A 21878-nucleotide genomic window follows, 5' to 3' on the forward strand; every position below is an offset into this window, starting at 1 on the left:
CTTCGTGCTGCTGCTTCGCTTGATCTGAGGGCGGCAACAGCGATCTGTCACGCCACAAGGAGCACCAAAACAGTATTTGTTGTTTGAATATCGTTATAATATGGACAGAATTTGAAATCTGAGACTTTGTTTCATATCAAAAGTAACAAAGCACAAATCTTATTGTGAGTTATTGGATGAGAGGCATGCTACAATGTATGTTAATTCATCAACTAAAATACAGCATAGACTAAAAGATTGATTCTTGGAATTTAAAAATTGATATAAACATAAATATGAGAATCGATTAAAATCAAGAAATCGATATTTTTACCCAGCCCTTATATTAATACATTTCAATGATTCAATTTAAAGGTCTTTTTGGTTTATTTTCATACAGTAAACTTTTTTGGGTCCGCAACCTAAAATATGGTCCCTGAAGTTAAACCAGTTGAGAACCTCGCTACACACATTGTAAAGTTACTCTTAACAAAAAACTACACCTAGATTTTTTGTTTTGTCTACTACTTTTCATTTGACCCCATTCATCTGTGTTCTGGCGTCTTCTTCCGCTGTCTTTTGACCAAGTGAGGCTGGTTCCCCTCCAGCTGCATCTCTTATCAGCGTGGCGCACAAACCCAGCCGCGAGTCTGGACCGTGTCTGTGCCTTGAGTTCTGGCTGCCGGCCGCCTGCACATAGACGCTCTTCTGAGACGGTTAAGAATCAACATCCGATCACTAGCCAGCACTGCTGCAGATGCCACAAGTTTACATTTATCTTCTCTCTGCATTTTCTAAAACAACCATGGTAGCAAAATGTCTTTTTAAATCACAAAAGCAAGTTCTAGGAGTGTCTGCTGTGAGAGACATGTGGTTTGATGGTCTTCGAGGACTGAAACAGCAGGTGTCTGTTGCTGTGGTGCCATGCTGAGCAGTAAAGGTCACTTTTGATGGAGCTGGGTGCAAAAATATTACATTTTCAGTCACGCACACAGGGGTGGCCTATAGATATCTAAAGATAGAAGCGCAGGTCAAAGGGTCCCAATACATATAATTGGCCAGACACAATCCTAATCTTAAAACAAACCTTCCTATCTCCTCCTCTGGTGAAGGATTCATTCATTTACATGTGTTACATACTTTACCTGCCCAAAACTCTAGATTACCATGAAAAAAGAGGCGCTCCAACCCCCTCAAGAGAGATTAGAAACTTAACTCCAGCAGTCATTTGGCCTGTGAGGAAGGACAATGCAGGAGGTGGTGGGGCTGTAATGTGTGGCACTGTGTCCTGCTGTTCTCCTTTTCGCCATGCTGACTAATGACCTTCCCCCTCCTCCAGCCTTCGCCTTCTCCTCCTCCTCCTTCCACCCCTCCCCCCTTGCCCTCTCACGCGATCTCCCATCCCCCCTGCTCCTCTCAGGGGTGGAGTCCAGCCAGAGAGGCGTCCATCACAGGTCTTTAGATTAGCCACAACGCCGCTCAGGACAAAAGAGCTCCTCCCCCCACACCGGGCCCCCTCCCTATCCCAGTCCCCACGTCCTGATGGCTAATGGAGGAGGGGATGCGTCATGGACACAGAGAAGTTCACGGCTCTGCACTAATGCCACAGCGCTCCTCAGCAGATCAAGTGTGGATCTGACAGGGATGCATCTCTGTTTGAGATAAACATGCTCGGAATGACAAGCCGTGAAGCCTCACAATGTAAAAGAAGACGAGAAGTGACATTTAAAAACCACAGAAATTACAATGGCAAAAGCTTGATGTATGATACATGTTGATAGAAATGTAAATGGCTAAAATGTTTCTGTAATCTTATTTCTTATAAGAGAATTCATTAATATAGTCAACTACAAAAACTGATCTACCACACATCTACCAAGAAAAAAAGGTGTCCAAATCAGACATTTAGGCCTGTGCTGCAACTTAATATGTTTGTATGTTTATCTCTTTTCTTTAATATTTGTTATTTCTCCATGCTAGCATATCTGAATGAAGCCAGGCTGATGGTTTTCTTCCACGATCAAGAAAAATGTCTGAAAACACACTTGAAGTCAGATGAAACAGCCCATTCAGTCAAGCCACAGCAAGCACGTGGTCGGTCAGATTGAGAGTCGTTGTTGGAGGGACCTCTGCTGGAAATCAAATGTAGTGCATATATGGACCAAATGCTCAAGCTTTTATACAGGACATTTCTGTGTTTGTTATAGACCTCGTTGTTTTGTAAATTTAATAAAAATTAATGACTGATAAAAGTAAAATGAAGAGTTTGGTAATTGTTGTAACTAACGTCTAGTACATTAAAGCAATTAAATAAATATTATCATTATTTAGCCTATACTCACCACCCACATGTCCTTCAAACCTGTCTGAGTTTCTGTCTTATGTGGAACACAAACAAATATATTTTGAAGAATGTTTCAATTATGTTGTACATGCAATATTCAAATCCGGTAAAATCTTTTTTTTTTAATTTGGGATATGTCAGTGCCTTTCTCTCTGTGGTCTATCGTGTCAAATGATCTAATTTCCAATGTTGTTATTTGCTGTTGTCTGTTGACATTTTTGGTGGGACAAATTTCTGACTGATATTTTCTGAATTTCAAATTATCATTGTTATCTATAAGATGAATAAACAGAAGTTGTCATTTGAAAACCTTTAGGGCCATCTGAATTCCTAGAAAACTTTATCTACTGTACATAGTTCACCACACAATATACAAATTAGACTAGTGTATAATTTGTTTACATTAGTATGGTGGAAATTTATCACAGAGTGGGAATATTCCAGATATTGATATTTAAAATAGACTGTCTGCCAGTCATATTCATAATTTTCATTATTTTATATAGCTTGTAATCAGCACTGTCTGTTTTTCCAGCACACCCTCTTTCACCCTGAGCCGTACGCTTTTCACTGACACATCAGATTTTTGAACAGATGCGCCCCTTTGAACTAACGACCTCACCCCGCTGGCCAGGCATGCATGACTGAGAGATTCAGCATCTAGTTAAGCATATGTGGCCTACTTCCATGTCATTGGATTGTTCATCTTTGTCTTCATTTTAGTTTTAAAATTAAGTAGGGGGCAAAGCTATAGTTATAGTGCAGAGCAAAACCCAAACCGACACTCTAAAAAAAGATGGTTCTTTACACGTAGTAGCCTAACAGTTCTATTTAGTACCGTATCGTCCTGAAGAACCCTTTATATGCTGAAATGGTTCTTTATTCCGCTTTTTTGTTTTTCAAATCTGTAACTGTCAAAGCCACCTCATTACTGATTTTCTGGAGCTTAGCTGTACAACCACAGTTACTACACAGACTGTCTCTCAACAGGTAAATGATTTATTTCTTAAAATGTCTATAACTTTAAAGGCACACTATGCAGTTTCCGTTTTTCTCAAACAGCGACCCCTAGAGTCGCTGTGGAGTACTTGTATTTAATGTTACTGTCGTAAATACCATTCACGTAGAGCCATCTCTGCACTCTTCCGACCATAGACAGTAAAAGAAATGGACACATGCGACCCCATTGGATTCAACGGAGAAAAGTGAAGTCAGTTAGAAGCTCTCACTTCCTGGTGGCTGAGCGTACTGCGCAGACTCAAACTGAGCTTGATGACATAGATGTGACATGAGCAACCTGTCTGTCTTCTAGTAGCTGTGCCAAGAGAAATCTGAATCATTCCCTTCTGAAACTTGCAGAGACAGAGAGTGTGAGTAGGAGGTGTCCATGAGCTAGGAGCAGGAGCAATTTTTGCTCTGATGAATTATTTTGTCATTTTGCCTCCACGTCCCCCCGATTGCCCGAGAGCTTCTCCTCCTGTCCATACGGTAATTTCTCTACTGTGCGACAGAGAGTCGCGTGGTTATGACGCAATCGTTAGCCTATTTTTACAAAAACTGCTTCTACGGGGCCATAACGTAAGATACAAGGTAATGGAGCCTTTTATACATTTTTGTGTTTCTTTAGAAAAAATAATGGACAAATGGAGTCTTTAAATGCCTCAGATGTAAAGTTATTCGCTGTCAAAGTGACACTAAAATGAATGGGAGTCAATGGAATGCTAACAGCAGGTGATGGTCTGCTAATCAATGGCGGCGCCCGGGGAAGCTTCAGTTTCCGGCTGAAAGATTACCCCCTTGCTTCTGACCGCGCTTTCTTCGTCGACTCTGCCATGATTCACATCTGAAATGTGCTAGTGTCTTCCATAGAGGTATGTGACGTCGTGCCGTAAAGCAATTCGTGATTCTCAGGAGATTTGTCGCCCCCCCCTCCACCCTCCGCCCCCCCAGTTTCAAAGAGATGAAACTCACCGAGTGGTCAGGGGTGTTCACTGATATGCTCATACAAAAATCGCTGCAAAAGATGCTTTCCAACAGGTGTTTTACCATTCGTTGTAAAACTGTGGATCTATTTTTCCAAACGTCTCACACCCGTAGATTCTTCCGTTGAGAGCTTGAATAATAGACACTCCAGCCCAGTTGGTGGCGATAATGCACATTTGCCAATTGCAAGCAAACCACTGGCATTTCACTGAATACACAGAAGAAGCAGAAGAAGAAGCGGCGGAGTAATACCGTACCTCACACAGCACATTCAATGCAAGTCAATGGAGTTGGACAAAAACTATGATAAAACCTGTTGGAAAGCATCTTTTGCAGCGATTTTTGTATGAGCATATCAGTGAACACCCCTGACCACTCGGTGAGTTTCATCTCTTTTTAAATGAAAGTTTAATGCGTTTTAGGAAGGATTGTTCCAGTGCACATAGACTACCATTCTTGAGGGGGGTGGGAAGCGAAATAAACCTAAAATTCTCGCGACAGCAGCATCTGTCAAAAGTTTAATCTTAACCGTTCTATTTCATCAGAAACGATCTGTAAACAGGGCTTTATGTGTAAAATACCGAACTTGTCCTTTAAGGTACACATCTTGTATAGTGTGCCTTTAAAAATTGTAACAATCATTTCCTAACAATCATGTCTTTTTCTCTTTTTAGAACATCAGAGCAGCTCTGTTCAGTTAAGGATACTCATCATCTCTTCTCCACAAAGTAAGTAACAGAGATATGGAATTTATGATCCATATTGTTTGATTTTTTTAAATTATGACTTTATGCCAAAACATACACAGTCACAAAAAAAAAAAAACATTAAAGCTATACCATGACTTATATCACTTTTTCCTTTTAATATGGTAAAGGGCTCATTCTGTCCATTTATGCTAATTTTGGCCTTCATGAACATAGTTGTTTTTTACATAATCAAATGGAAGAGACACAATGTAACTCTAAACTCAATTGTGTATTTCAGATGCTATCACGTATCATAACCTCATCATCTGCTGAGAGAAACTGCCACTCAGAATACACACATAATGAAGGACATAAAGACATCTTTATTTCACTGAAACTTGGTCTTCATTACATCTATATCGTGTTCAATGTCAGTTGTTATTTATTAATGTATCCAGCTAACCTCTGTTGTTAGAGCACTGTAATTATTGCTATAATCTGCCATGTCAATAAAAAAAAGTACCTAATTGACACAACATGCTGTTTTATTTTAATGTAAAACCCAAATAGAGGCAACAAGATATAAGACCAGGCAGATAGAGGGCTAAAAAAAACAACCAAAAAAACAATATTCATAAATAATTTATAAATTATTAATATATGAATATATTAATAATAGTAATATTAATAATATGAAGATACTAATATTATTAAGACCCCAAACCTTTTTTTTTCTTTCAAAGAAAATATTTAGCTAATGCCTGACTATTTGCACGTTTATCTGAACTGTCCTCTGTTGGCTGTGCAAGGTTAGTACAATTACAGATCTTGTCTTGTTTTTAAATTAAAACGTGTATAATAGTGTGTTTTCTTTTCTCAATATCTGATGATATAAAATTGCTACTATCTTATATATTTGCTGGACCAACAAGTCCTACCCCGTGTTAGGTCTGAAAATATTTAGTCATTTTAATACCTAGTAAATCTATATACATTTTTATTATTATTACTTAAAGCTAGGGTAGGTAATCCTGTTCAGAAACACTTTTTTTTATACTGGGTGAAATGGTCCTTCCATCCTGAGAGTAGTCTATACATTATGTGTTCAGAAAAAGGAATGAAAACAATCAGACCTCTGTAGCAGCTGCAGGACAGTAAAAACTCTGACCAATCACTGCCACTCGGTCCGAGTGTAAAGAACCAATCAGATGCCTTCAGAGCCAGGAGGAGTGTCTTAGCAGTGTCAATCAAGTTCGCGTATGCGCTGATCGCCCCTCTCTTGCACAGCGCGTACGTCATTCAAAATCAAGATTGCCGGTGTGCCGAGCAGCTGTGCTAATGGCGGACAAACAACCAAAACTACCAATTTCTCGAGTGGAACCTGCTCATACAACAAAGACAGGTAAACGGGAAAAGACCGATGACGATAAACAAGCCCGTCGGAGCCCATTGACTCAGTGTTAAAACTCTAGCCGCATAACATACAGATAAAATGTCACGCACTGTGCAAAGCAACAATTGAAACCTGCTAATTCACTGGCTTGCCATGTTGCTAAAATAATGTACTAGCAAACCTTATTTAGCATTACATATCGCTAGAATAATTATTTACATAGCCTACTGCAACGTTAGTTACCGTTATATTATCTTACTAGATATTTATAACTCATAGAAAGAGTGCAACGTTATAAAGTTACATTACATGTGATTCTGACATGATGCTACATGCACTGTGCTCCTTCCTCTCCGCTTGTCTCAGGTAAATAATGCGTCTTCGGTCGGAGTCGCGCGTTCATGTGTTTTGGGGGCGTGGCTTTGAAAGGACCCCAGAAGGGAGAGGGTGGACTGAATGGAAATAATGAGCTGTCTTTAAAACAGTCGTTAGAGGTCTACATACACTCGATTTTTATACTTTCTTTTTCAGAATACTTACATTTTAATTATGTATTGATATATACATAAAGTTTAAACAAATTTGAAAAATACGTTTTTTAGACCATTCTTACCTACCCCAGCTTTAATAAAGTGAGGTAGAGAAAACGTACGCCCAACGTGGGGCTCGAACCCACGACCCTGAGATTAAGAGTCTCATGCTCTACCGACTGAGCTAGCCGGGCCGATAGCGCACACCTGGCAAAAAACAGTATAAGAATCAGTGTCAAACACTTTAACACCTCGCTGTTGAATAACCTAAAGCTTCAACATTATTAAATATACACATCCTTTTCCACTCTACTTATTTGTCCATATTAAATAGATTTTTCAAAATTCCCCGTGAATTTTGCGGGTCAAGACAGCAGGTGGTGCCCAAACCTCACGTAAATGTTGGGGATTTCCCTAACAATCTGGGAAACTCTGTTCTATGCTGTTCTGGACCGATGTGGGCTGTGATGATAATTGAATTAGTTGTATAGTGTTGGCTATGTAGTGTACGTATGTTAGCCTGGACTGCTCTGCTGCTCAGGGATGTAATATTAGGCTACGATGGACTGTACTGCTGTTTTATCACTAGGAAATAGTCAGACTCAAATTAATCTGATTACATTTCCTTCTATTTTCTCACAACTACATTGCCAGCTAGCTTTTTTCTGTGGCAACTGACCAAGGTGTCAGTTAGCGGCTAAATGATAGCTAAAACAGCTTAACCTGCAAGTAACATTGTCAAAACAGCTAAAATTATACATACTGCCTCAAATGTAAAATTACACAGTGCTTACCTTGACGCCTGATCTTTTCCTTAAACGTGACTAATAACATATTATAAATATAGGATTGTGTGACTGGGAGCATCAGTTCTGTAGATTCCAATATCATACAGTCTCTGTTGGAAGGAGTTAGTGAAGGATGAAGAACCAAGGGCATTTCATTATCACAACTATCACAAAACATAAACAGTCACTGAACATCCAGGTATTGAGAATCAAGACTGCAAACTTTTGGACTTGTTCAAACTGGTTCATTTTTGTACATTCAGCTATTATTTTGTCTTGTGGACTATATAAACATCTTATGTAAAATAGCTTATTCATGGCGGTACAACATAACAACACATGCAATCTATGATCCCTCTAATTTATTTATTATTAACATTTAGCAGATTTTACAAGAAGAGGCCTTAATCAGGGACTTCAGGGACAAATCAGGTCCAAATAAATATATAAATGATGAACATAAATTAATACACACGATTGTGCGGGCGGATTATTCCATAGGCGTAATGGTTTGATCATTCTGATTGGATTATAGGAGCAGACTGATTGCTATAAAAGGAGGGAAAAAGTACTTCCAATCATTGTGGTTACCTCCAAAGAAAGCTGTGCAGCCATCATCGCTTTGTAATCAAAATGGCCTCACATGCAAGGAAACTACTGCAAAGAATATTGCACCTGAAAGAACCATTTATTGGATCATCAAGAACTTCAGGAGAGAGGTTCAACTGCAGTGATGAAAGCTTCAGGTTGTCCCAGAGTGTCCAGAAAGCTATGGAGTCGTGTCATCACCAGTGCAGAGCTGCTCAATATTGGCAGCAGGTGGGTGTGATGCATCTGTACTCACAGCACAGTGAGGCCAAGAGTTTTGGACAACGGCCTGGGGTCAAGAAGGACAGCAAAGAAGCCACTTCTCTCCAAGAAAAACATCAAGGACAGACTGAAATTCTGCAGGAAGTTGAAGATTGGACAGCAGAAGGCCGGTGAAAAGTTATTTTCGATGAAGCAGCCTACCATGATGAAGCACCCTACCGACTGTCTGAGATATCTGGAAAATCAATTGTCCAGAGAAGAAAAGGTGAATGCTATATGAGTCCTGTGTCGTGCCAACAGTGAAGAATCCTGAGACCATCCATGTGTGGGGTTTCTTTCCATCCAATGGAGTGAGCTCTCATACAATTCTGCCCAAAAACACTGCCATGAATAAAGATTTCAAAACGTTCTGCAAGAGCAACGATCTCTCAACGATCCAGGGGCAATTTGGTGATGATCCGTGGCATGATGGAACATCATGTCATAAGGCAAGAGTGATAATGAAGTGGCTCGGAGATCATTGCATTGAAATTTTGGATCCGTGGCCAGGCAAGTCCTCTGATCTTAATTTCATAGAGAACCTGTGGTTAATCCTCAAAAGATGAGTGGACAAGCGCACACACACACACACTAAAGTTGTTATTTTGGGGTTTTTTTGCACACAAAAAGTATTCTCATCGCTTGATAAACTTAAGGTTGAGCCACTGTAGTCACTTGGACTATTTTAACGTTGTTTTTACTAACTTTTCTGGACCGGCAGAATGAAATTGCATAGAAGCCTATGAAGGAGTCAGACAGCTCTCAGATTTCATCAAAAATACCTTAATTTGTGTTCCGAAGATGAACGAAATTTTTGGGTGAACTAACCATTTAATGTAATTCAATAATCAAGATGAGTAATTAGAATGTACAATTCTAGAATGTAGCAGCCCAGAGGTTGACAACCACTGTAATAGCATATTTTGTGCTTTTTCTTTCATGGATTTCGACTACTGCAGGTTAGCAAGATAAAAGCAGACATCATGATTTTGTTTGATATGGCTTAGACCTCTTTATTCCACTGTGGTCTTCAATTTGTTAAACACCTGAAACGAGCCTTATTGACCATTACAAAGGTGAACGTCACAGCAAAAATGGCACTGTTCGGTAATATTACTTGGCACTGAAACCAAGACAGAAAGGCTTACATGATGAAACAAAGCAAAACATTCACAACAGAGATATCAAATGTAAACACTAAAAAAACTGAATTATGGACCACTGTAGTTCTGCAAACTAGTTTCATGTCTGGTTAAAGTCACATCATGTAATCCTCTATGCATCAAGAAATTGCATTCATGAAAATTCATTGCTTGCAATGTACATGTTAGATGTAATACAATCTGACATATACAAAAGATGAGTAATCAAAAAAATATATAAGTGAATAAAAATATAAATAGATGGATTAAAAAGTTAAGACTTCTCCCAACCATGCAAATTAAATACAGAGGTGCAGCAGTGCAAATCTCGGCTATGTTGTCTAGCAGAGACGTCACCGGCCCGGGTCAAAAGAGATTATCTTCTCAAATCCGTCCACGCAATCTCATGTGTGCAGCTCTCAGAAAAAGGCTGGATTAGTATGTTCAATGACGCAGCGTTTACAGTGACGTTTGACAAAGCGCAGCGCCTCCAGTGACACGTCACAGTCCTGTACATTCAGCAGCTGAAGGTCGAAGCAGTTCGCAGCAACCACCTGCAGCCCACGGCCCGTGATGCTCTCGCACGACTTCAGACTCAGTCTCTTCAGGTTGAACGAGTTTAGTGCAAGCTGCTCCAGGCCTGCGTCCGACACCAGCGGGCACTTCCCAATGTCCAGGGACTTGAGCTTGAGGCAGTTCTTGGCAAGGTGCTCAATGCCGTGGTCCGTCAGTCCCTCGCAGCCACGAGCGTTCAGGTAACGCAGTCTGATGCAGTATTTCGCCACGTAGCGCACGCCCACGTCTGTGATGCGGCCGCAGTGCGCTACGCTGAGGTAGCGCAGGCGGCCCTCTAGTTTAGCGATCTCCCGCAGGCCAAAGTCACTGATGAAGCGGCAGTCGCTGACGCTGAGCTCCCGCACGGACGGACAGTAGATGACCAGGAAGCGCAGGCCCTCGTCGGTCAGACGCACGCAGCGCCGCAGGTAGAGGTGGGTGAGCTGAGTGCAGTGAGCTGCAATGGTGTGCAGGCCTTCGTCTTCCAAAGCAAAACAGTCAGTCATGTCAAGATAGCGGATAGAGATCTGCTGGCCATGAAGAGGGGAGAGTTTCACGGACACGTCCCGAGTCAGGCTGATGCACGTTACCTTAGAGCACCCTGCAGAGAACAAAGACGGTAAAGAATATGAACAGTGTAATACAAAGCGAACTTCATTTGCACACACAATATGTAAGAATTCAGAACCTGATATGAAACATTTGACCGAAACCTGTATTTAAAGATGAAGTGTGTAATTTCTGTGGGTCTGGTGTCAACAAAGGGCCAGATTTACTAACAGCTACTGTCAGGGTTGACTAAAGACATGCAGTGAAAAAAGTGCGCTGAAAAGGCGTGTACAGGGTTATTTTTGCAGCTGACTTTTGTCACTTGCATTTGTAGGAGTTTCTCTTTCAGACGCAAAATTTATGGGAGGAGAGTATTTAAATGAATCATGCAAGGTGATTTACTAAGGTTTGCGCTAGTCAATTCACTGGTAATTGCGCCATTATTTACCGCCCCCAAAAAAGTCAGACAATAATTTGCGCTGCTCTTGGTAGATTGCGTTGGTCATTATGGAAATGATTTGGCTGCGTCTGTGTTCTTTAATTTGTGCGTTGTCAGTAGATCACGCGCAGAACTTTCCACTCCCATCCGCGCTTTTTTGGAATTGTGCTCTCATGCTAATTTTACTGTTTGGTAATAATAACAATAATAATGATTGAAAATAAATATTAATTATATTTTTATACAATTACTACATATTATGCACATTATCATATAATATGAGTTGTCTGCATTTAAGAATTAGTACATATTAAAATTTTAGGATAGTCTAGGTCTACAATAAAAAGGCTTTTTAATATCACAATCTATGTGCCTGAAGTATTTCACGAGGAGATATTCACTAATATATATTCTTTCTGGAGCACCCATATTTTTTCTTTATTTTTTTTTTCTTTACTTATAGCTGTCTCTGCATATCAAGCTGCCATAGGAGAAAGTATTTTAAGAAAAATGACACATTTCAGCTTTGGGGACTGTTTTGACCATTATAGAAAAAGAAAACATATCTCTTTAGAACCATGTGCACGTGATGATTTTTACCCCCAAAAGACAGACATTTTCATCTTATCAGATGCACATGAAAAGAAATACCAAATGTTTGGTTTTAGATCTGTTTTTACAGGAATCACAGAAAGCCTTGATGTAAAACATTCCATCTAAGAAATGTATCTCCTCTGCTGTCTAGTCATCTGATTTAACTTGTGAAACTCCAACATCAGACCTCAGACAGTAGAACTAAAGCTGAAGGTTATTGCAGAATATCTGAAGAATATGAAAATGGCAGCAGAGGGTTTGATTGAAACCTTGCAGAGACATCTGAACTGAGTCATATCAGGAGGAGTGGGGGATGGGATCTCCCCATGTGTCCTTTAGGAGCACAGTGAGAATGCAACGCTCGAGTCCATCGGCAGAGGGACTCCAGCCGGACCCCTGCACTCACACAGGGAAAACAACAACGTGCTTGAACAGGAAGTGCAGTGCAGGAAGTTGGAAATAAAACACCAGGGAAGGGACTTGAGGACATGAGGTGGAGGAGGAGTATTTTCTGACATATTCACTGAATCCTACATTGTAAACCTCTATATAGTCCTTTATGAAATGTAATACTTGCAAGAAAACAAAGGAAATCCGGCTAAAATGTTGCCAGGTAAAGTCATTAATAACATGTACTGAGAACACAATACTGAAAACAAACTGGAGAAATGGACAAAGATTCATATAAAGGCTCTTATATGAACATTTAATAATCTACCTTAATAGCCATTTATTTTATACAAAATACAGTTGATGATTGATTCTCTAAATTGGGGTAGCAGATTTTCCCAAAGCACCTTAAAGTCAGAGGTCCTGGTTCTGCTTGGGCTTATGTTTCTTTTGGGAAGTATAGAGAGCACAGACAGAATGCCAGAGCTATTAATACCTTTTCCAGCTTTTCCAAGAGGAAGTTCTGGACATTTCAGTAATCTCTGCGAGTAAAACTGTCTTCTGTGCTGGACAACAAAGCAGGTGAAGCACAGGCTGTCTGGCTCTGAGTCAGTAAGTCATTTATATAGCTGAATACAAATCCTTCTGGGTTTTTAGAGAGTCTGTAGACCAACACAGCTACTTTACTGGCATGTTAGTTTGAGAATGTCAAATTGAATATAATTGTGTCAAGTCAATACTCAAATACTCTTTTTGTGCCAAATTTCACAGGACTGTTCTGATAGGATTGTGGAGAGCAGGGGAAAATCAAAGCTGAATTTGATATGTGGCAGCCAAGACCATGAGACCACTGAAATTAAAGACACTTTTAGAAACCAAAATTAGTCAATTTTCTAAATTCAGTTTAGGTCATGAATAATTTGAATCATTTTGCATGCAGCATGTAGTTTATGTAATATTGCGTGATGTTAAATTACAACATAACAATTTTGGTGCTGTGTTGGGATGCCGATTGATGTCCAAAGTAATGTCCTGATTCTGAAGCAAAACCATTTGAAACAATTAAAAATTAAAATATGTAAAATAGCAATTACATCATAAATAAATCATAAATAAAATTAAAACATTTCTTATATTATCAACAGGGCCTTATTTCCAATAATTAAGTTCATCGCTATTGTGACTTTTACACTTTCCTAACCAAGCCGAATGTAACAATCACAATGCTGTAAATCTTTTTGAATTTTTGAATCTCAATTTTTTGAATCTCGAGTTTTTGTCCTAACCATTTGGATGGTAGCTTTGTTTCTGTTTTTGTAGCTGGGCACTCAATATCAAATTGCATTGGTCCTGCTATAAAATCCTGCTATAACTACATTAAACATTAAATATCTTCTGACTGCATTCAGTGTGGGCAGCACCTGTTTAGGAGAGATAAATACTAGTAATAAAACCAAACATCATCATTTAAAAAAACAAATTACCTGAAACATCCAGGTGTTCCAGGTTGGGACAGCGTGACACCACCTCAAACACGGCCTCGTTGGACACGTTATAACAGCCGGCCACCTCTAAGCGACGGAGTTCTGGACAGCACTGTGCCACCGTGTACAGTCCTCGATCAGTCAGCCTCCGACAGCCACTGACCACCACCGCCTCCAGGGTCAGACACACATTGGGGGTGTCCTGGCACAGTCTGCGAGTAAGAACCCGAAGCGCGCGCTCCACGTGTAGCACGTCTCCGGTCAGACGAATAGTCCTCCACAAGCGGGGGTCCCAGGCCAAGTTGTACCAGCGACGGCACACGCGGGCGCACCGGCACAGCTGGTTGGTGGGCAGGTGGGTGAAGATCTGTAGGAAAGCATGGTCAGGGAGGATGTCGATGGGCGCCCCCTGCTGGTCTCTCGGTTGCCGCAGGCCCCTCTGAGGATGGGTGAGGGAAGTGGGCGGCGTGTGGACCATGGCGATGGTTTCCGTGCCGAACGTGGAAGAGGATGTAGAGGAGCCATTAAGTACAGCTGAAGATGAACGAGGTGGCAATATCAGAGCTGGACTTGGCGTACTCACTGTTCGCATACTAAGGTCCGAATCTGGGAAGAAGGGAAATAGAAAAATGAAGAGGAAAGGCAGAGAGAGAGAGAAAGACAAGAACACACTATGATATTGCACTCAAACCACTCTGAGAACATCATTATGTAACAAAGACAAGTTGTTGAAATAATCTAAACAAATAGCAGTCTTTCCTTTTCAAATCATTTCCTCAGTTAATGCATTGTCTTTCTGCACATGCAAAGCACTTGGCTCCATCCCACAATGTTGACTGAGGTAGAAAGTGTTTCATAGCTTAAGACAAAATGACTCTCTGGCAGTGTTGCTGAGATCTAGCATGTATTGTACATGCAGCCTGCAAAAGCCATATTCACAGACTAATCTCCCATGAATTTCCTCCACTGTATGATCTGGCCCAGGTCATGCCTGAAACCCCAGATATAATGTATCAGGCCTTATTTACTTTTTCCTGAACCATCAGGGAAGTAATGATTGGATGAGGATCAAGGGTTACCAAGCTTTTCTTATTCCATTTGATTAAACTGCGAGCAGCTTAACTGCAATATGTATTGTTCAGCAAAACTCAAGCCATAACTCTGTTATTTCCATTAATTTATGGGCATGATGACTCCATTGTTCCCTTTGACAGATGTTTTTGTCTCCTACAGTTTCACAGTGCACTGTGTTGAATAATGGGAAACAGCAGCTCATAATCATATCCCATATATGACGGATATGCCTCCATTCACAAGAATCTGAAAGCAAGCAAGCTCAGTCTTCAAGCACTGCCTCTATGAAGATCATATCTCTATAACAGCACAAGATATTTAAGTCCATTGATCGACACATTTAACAAGCTTCTGTTCTGATTAAATATTTGGAAAATAGTGTGATTCTATTGCCAATTTATTATATATATCATAATTTTCTTTTATATAATATAATATAATATTATATAATATAATATTTATTATTAGCGAGCGTAATTTCAATAAGTTCATTTAAAACAATTCTTGCCAAAGCTTTGTTTACATGCATAAATCTCTAAAATACTTGGCCTTAACTATATATTAAACAAAAAAAATGTGGTAACACATTTCATTTAGAAAAAAATAAATAATGCATGTGCAAGAACCGGTAATGGTAGTAAACGCCATTTGGTAACAGTATTTTTAAAAAACGGATCTTATTCATAACAGGCTGTTGGTTCCAACCCCTATAATTAATGAAAAAGTAAATACAAAATGCTCTAAGAAATAGAAAGCAGTAAGGACAAAACCCCCACACAACTCAAAGTGCCAGAGGGGAGCATATAGTGAGACATTTAGCTTTGATTGAATTGCTACAGCCACCACATTCACAAACTTAGTCCTCAGAGCAGCCAAAGTCCCATAATGTTATGGGGAGCCACTACAGTTGGCAGAAGAAGCAGAAGCCAATTACATTTTAATGTCACCACTAGAGACAAAGAATTGGAAGTGGCCGTGAAGGCTGCATGGCCCTGAGCCCTGACTCACACGATAGATCCCCACCCTCACTACCAGCTGAATTACACTGCTTTGCACAGCTAATACAAAGCATAAGCTCCTAGTTGAACAAACAGTAGGAGGAGCTCCATGGTCATGGTGGTCATTTTCAAAACACTAATAGCAACCTTGCTAGAAAATCCGGCTTAAAGCTGATTCGACATGGTTTCATTTAAAGACATTAGCAGGTCCAAACTGGTTAATCAGCCAAATTATCAACTGGCCAACTTGGTTTCGACCTGGATCTGCTGTAATAGTATTATCAGCATGACAATTTGAGTGAAAAGTTGAATTGAGGAATGAATTTTTTAGAATTCCCCCTTTTGCTTTAATGACAGCAGCATTTGAGCAGCATTAACTCCACACACCTGATGATCATGTGATTTGAGAATAATCCAATGAGCATCAAGAACATTTGACCATCTGTTCATTCACATAGTCAGTGTCTAAGGCTGCATCCGAAAAAGCACTTATTTTGAATAAGTTATTACTTCACGACCGCTAAACGTTGTATATAGTATGAATGTGTGTAGTATGAATGTGATTCGGACATACTACATCCACCATGCTGTCATTATTATGTGACCTACCAGCGTCAGCCATTCATAAATCCTCTCCCGTGGCCTCATGGGATGGTAAAGTGTCCATCGTATGCACACTTCAGAATCTCACTCTCATCCGGGTACTTTTTGCCTACTCTTTTATGTGTACTGTGAATTTGGACATACTTCTTTTGTCTCATACTATTTTTCGCGTACTATATAGTAAGGAAGTATGTGATTTCAGATGCAGACACAAAGTTGCTTGCTATGAATGTGTGAAAGAATATTGGAGTGCATATATCTGAAAGTTTGCGGGTTTTAACCACCAGGAACATCTTGCTTAATTTATCTTGCTAAATGCTAGAAGTGTAAAGTTGCTTATTGTCAGAACTCAACAGGTGGCTAAAATAATGTTTCCTGAGTTAACAGCTTATACACTCACATACAGATTTTTCTCTTCGACAGATTGACTAAACATTAAAGCAGCAGCTGTAATCAGGGTGCCAGTGTCTGTTTCACACATTAATGCATTACTCAAGCATGGGATTTCAGCAGCTTAAAGCTCCTCGGTCTGAGGGCTAATAGAGTAGTTGCACTGATACTAAAGTGTGTCAGGCTGTTAAGAAGAGGATTAAAAATCTACTAATCCTACATTAGTGTTAAATCAATGGATGGTTCATCTGTGAAAACCTCCACAAGAGTAGCACTGTACCAATCAAATGACCACAAACATATGGAGAAACCTGCTTCTGGCACTTTGCATTTTCAGACTGCTTCTTAAGGACCTTCTAGAATATATATTGTTTAGCCTTAAAGGATCTGAACGTTTTTCAGTAATGTTTGCAATATAGGAAAAAAAGTCTATTTTGTTTTTTCTCCAAGCCTCCAAGTTTTATTTGCTCCAGTTATTTTCTTGTAAATCCCCCAAAACTTCTGGTTAAAAGAAGTACCTTTGCCAAATTTAACCCAAAACCACATATAATGCCACAGAAGCCATAATTACCTCAAGCCACGAATTGTATCTCATTATTGTATTTATTTTAAGACTGTTCCATGCCTGTTCTGGTTGCAATCTAATGAAAATGAGGTGAAAACATGAAACTTGAAGCTAAAACGTTATTAATGTCAATGTAGAACTTAAACAGTTTTTCCTACAAACCATTGGTAGTCGAACCTTGAAAATGTGAAATACCTCTGTGACGTTTGTTTGAATTGTTCAGGGGAGGCCTTCTTCCTCTTTTCATCCGAGAGTTAAAGTCTGTCTATGGTGAATACTAGACTATGGATTGGTATTCCAGGCAGGTGCAATGAGGTTCTCAGACATAAAACTACTCCAGAGACAAGATGCCAACTAGCCATTTAATCCACTGACTAATGCTCACTTTGACAAAGGTTTTTTAAAAAAAGCAGACAAAAATAAAGCATCTAGTGTTTCAAAGCAACAACAACAAAAAAAACACTGTTTGAGGCTTGTTTGCAACCAAAGTAGCACAGTTTACTTTCCAAGCATCTCTTTTTAATCTATTTTAAAAAATAACAGGGAGTTGGGATAAGAGTTAAGCTGTTGTGAAATGGCACACCAAAATTGCTTGGCCTGGTGATTTTGATATTGACTTTCAATTATTAATTGAAATAAACCATCACAAAAGAGATAATTCAGCCAAAAATGTATTCACCCATAAAAATATATTTAAAGATCTTCGCTGCTTTATATTGAAAACAGGATAGGATTAAATTTGAGGTAGTTTGATCTTGATCATGTTCACCCATGCACTCTGAGGGTCTGAAAGCCCAGTTATCTATTTACACCCATATTTAAGGGGTCCTATCACACCCAGCGCAATGCGGCGACAGGCAAATGTTTTTTGCTAGTTTTGCTAGTTTCAGCCCAACGCAGTTATCATTTTCACATCCTGTGATGTAGGCTAAGTTGTTTAAATAGCAAATGTATTTGGCCCCTTTTGTACGCCCATGGATGTGCTGGTCTGAAAACGAGGTGTGTTCAGGCGCATTGTTGGCGCGTTGATATTTTGAGGCAACTGAAATAGACTGCACAATTATTTTTTTTGTTATTTAAAGAGCGCGTTAGTAATATGCGCCTATAGGTGTGTCCACAACCCGCGTTCGCTTAAACCTCACGCACAAGCAGATCCGTTTTTCCGTTTGTAAATTCCGCCATGTAAATGGCGAATCCGCCATGGTGCGAGTGCAACTGGCTTTTAAAGGGAATGGGAGATGAGACTGAACCATCAGGAATCCAAGTTGCAGCTGCAACATTCAAATAACGCAAGCAATTTCAGTAGCACTTTTTTTACAGTCCTGTTCCCCATGTACAGTCAAACCAAAATTTATTCAGACACCTTGCTATCCTAACTTACATATATTAACTATAGTGTCCTGCACCCACTATCAAAAATGATATATGGTGTCTGAATAATTTTGGTTTGACTGTACACTATATACTTATAGTAATTGCAATAACTGGGTAATAACTAGGTACTAACCCTGAACCTACACACGTCATCTGCTAATGTAGAAATTTGTGTAGAACCTTAACCCATGTAGTTACCTTATATTACCAAGTACTTTCTTAAGTAAGTACACTGTAAGTGCACGTACTGTAAAATAAAAATTGTTTTCAAACATTAACCAAACACAGCAATTTTGCAACCCATTCATTAAAACTGTGCCAAAGCTCTGCCAATTCAAGCATGCAATTCATTTAACCAAAATATTAAGAGCAAATCTTGAGGTTGAGCTGTCTAGTCTTCCTACAGCCTGGCACCAAGATAGGTGTAGGTAAAGGTTTTTAAATACATAGACCAAAAATCGACAGACGGGAATGTGAGGAATGTCATTTTACCCTGTAGCTCACTTAAGAAAAGCCTGCTGTGAACTCTCAGACTCATCACTCCTCCAGCTGTTCAGCATCCCGTCACTCAATGACCTCTGAACAACGTCAGCCGGGAATGTTTTCCTACACACCTCTATAATCCGAGACGACGCTGCTCATGTGACCCGTACAATCATTATTAATTGCACAGCTGTCAGCTCTGGGATTGATTAGTTGTTCCTCTATACGAAAGCTTCCTGCTGTTTAACTTTAAGACCTTTATTCATACATACTTCATAGTCTGATCGGAATAATCAAATCTGATAGATATGCTATGTTCTCACAGTCTTTTGCACAGAAAAGGAGTGGTTGGGAGGGAATCACGGTTACAAATTTGACAACAAAAGTCCTGTTTCATCTCAGGAGAGTTCCAGGGGTAATTGCTTACAAATATGCCTAATGCAGATTGGTTATCTTAAGACAGGACCCTTTACCATAATCTCAGTTGGAATCTTCTACCTTTTGAAGGATGAAAATGAGATGTTTGGAGTTAAGGCCAGATTCCATGTTTTGAGCAGACTCCAAAGGGTCTGGAATGAGGGTGAACGGGAGGTCAGACCCACTCACTCATGTTGTTTACTCATGCACAGATGACTGCACAGCTCCACACAGGCCACTATCAGGGGAATCACCACTAGCCAAAACTAAAAAATTCAGCTCTGGCAGTTGTGTTGAACATGCAAGGCAGATTTCAAACCTGCAAACACCACATCAGTCAAAGTTGCAGATATGTTGTTGTATAATCCATCACATTCACAATACATTGAAGCTATTTTCTCTCTACCCCATTTATAAAAAAAATAAAAAAAAGGCTACCTGATAGCCAAGTATACTGTATGAAGGGAGCAACAGCAATTTCCCCACCAAGTTCAAAGCATCCTGCGATCGGTTCACTTGAGGTTTTCAGTTTTCCTCTCACTGGTGAGAGAAACACAGATCTGTTCAACAAAAAAAGTTTGGCAAACCTTTATTTTAAAAATGTTATGTTTTAAACCCCCTGAAGTTTGAAGGCTTATATTATTTTTTTATTATTAGAGTTTATATATTTTATCATATTTGAGAAATTAACTTTTGTGGACCTGGGTGGAAAACAGAATGCATATCCTGTGATTAATATCTTTGAATTTAGAGCTGTGTCCGAAAGCTTAAAAATCCTCCTGCAGGGAGCATACGGAGGTAGGAAGGCAACAAGCCATGTCTAAATTTAATGATTGTGTCAGATCCTGTCTACTGAGACACCTTCATCTGATCAATTTTTTAAGTTGTATCACTGCCGAAGCAATACTTCACTGTATAGCTCATTATACTGTGCGTCCAATTCCGACAGTTGGGCTAAAAAAACGTGTCTGAAAGTTGGCTGGTGTTCAGTTTGTGTATAATGTTGGTTTTTGCTCACTTTTTTCAACTTTCGACATAATTTGAAGTGAAATTAGTATTGTGGTGATTAAATATTAACATTATAATCATCAAAGCTCTCTCTATTTAGTTGTAGATCCATTATGCTGCATCAGAAGCCTGAAGCCGGAAATCAGTTTAGAAGGTACCTTTGTGCACAAACGCTGCTTGTGAAGTCATTGGCTTGTAGAGCAGTGAGGCAACAAGTTTTCAGACACAGTCGTAATTCAATAATTCCGCAATTCACCACTCTGTACTCTGCTTACAAATTCAGTCTCACGACCTCAGGTCCCCAATCTCACCATTAGTTCATTGTTTTAGTTACAAGAAACAAAATGTGATGTCTTCAGACATGTACCTTTCACTTGGACACCGAGCGTGACCTCTGGCAGCAGACAGTAATCTGATCTCACATCGCGAATGTGAGGGGAACTTGTAACATTGTGGTGTTGGGGGCCAGAGACTGTAGCTGCTGGACTTTGATTCAGCAAAACTTGCTTTCATAAGTGTCAGAACTATTAAGCACAAACGTCAAGCCAAGAAATGAAATAATCATAAATGTTAAAGTACTAGGGTACATGACAGCAGAGCTGGATCTTTCCATCTGCAGCGGCAGCATTTGAGTCGTTCAGCTCTATCAGAGGTTGTTGACAGACCTGGCACTCCCTGTGCTTGGCTCATCTGTCAGTCTAACCACAGTTCCTGACAGACGCTGGTCCTGCATATGTCTCAGCTGTGCCCCTTCCAGCTTCTAGAGGGGCATCTTGTTTTGATTAAAATGCCTTCGGAGCTTCTCATGCGAGATTCTGGGGCTCTGCAAGAGTTTCTGCGTTAAAGAGCAGCTGTGCTCACTACCAGCAAACACACGGAATAATCACTCACGTTATCCCACTTTATTCTGACATTAACTTGTATATTAATTAGCAATTCATATGTGTTCTGCATTATCCTGCATATTAAAAAAAAATGCATGGTGGAAATGGTGGAACAAACTGGGGGGCTAAATTATTTGCACTGTTCAAAAGTTGTTCAAAAGTTCACCATCTTAAGCAGTATCAGGTATCAAAGCAATAGGTGCAGAAAAACACGTTCAGTTCCGGCATAAGCATACAATTTGCACTTTGTTTGTTTATTTTATTCCGCGCATTTATTCATAACAGTATACGGAGAAGTCAAACCATTGCGTCTCTTTGATGTTTTCACTCTCTAATTATCATATTAAAAGGAAGTGAAGTAACCGTGTCACCAT

The 21878-nt window shown here is 39.8% G+C and overlaps 1 protein-coding gene across 1 annotated transcript in view; it reads right to left on the minus strand.

The window, feature by feature from the left end:
- Positions 1 to 9550: 9550 nt before the first annotated feature.
- The window catches only part of fbxl7 (F-box and leucine-rich repeat protein 7), a 29291-nt gene continuing 16963 nt past the window's right edge, over positions 9551 to 21878 (minus strand). The window contains exons 3-4 of the mRNA XM_079877613.1: positions 13709 to 14314; positions 9551 to 10853 (exon numbers count right to left, since the gene is read on the minus strand). Of these exons, the coding sequence (XP_079733739.1) occupies positions 10117 to 10853; positions 13709 to 14314 (1343 nt within the window). The 3' untranslated portion in view covers positions 9551 to 10116. The remainder of the gene's footprint in view (positions 10854 to 13708; positions 14315 to 21878) is intronic.

The sequence above is a fragment of the Squalius cephalus genome (assembly GCF_949319135.1).
Source record: "Squalius cephalus genome assembly, chromosome: 7".
Taxonomy (NCBI): Eukaryota; Metazoa; Chordata; class Actinopteri; order Cypriniformes; family Leuciscidae; genus Squalius; species Squalius cephalus.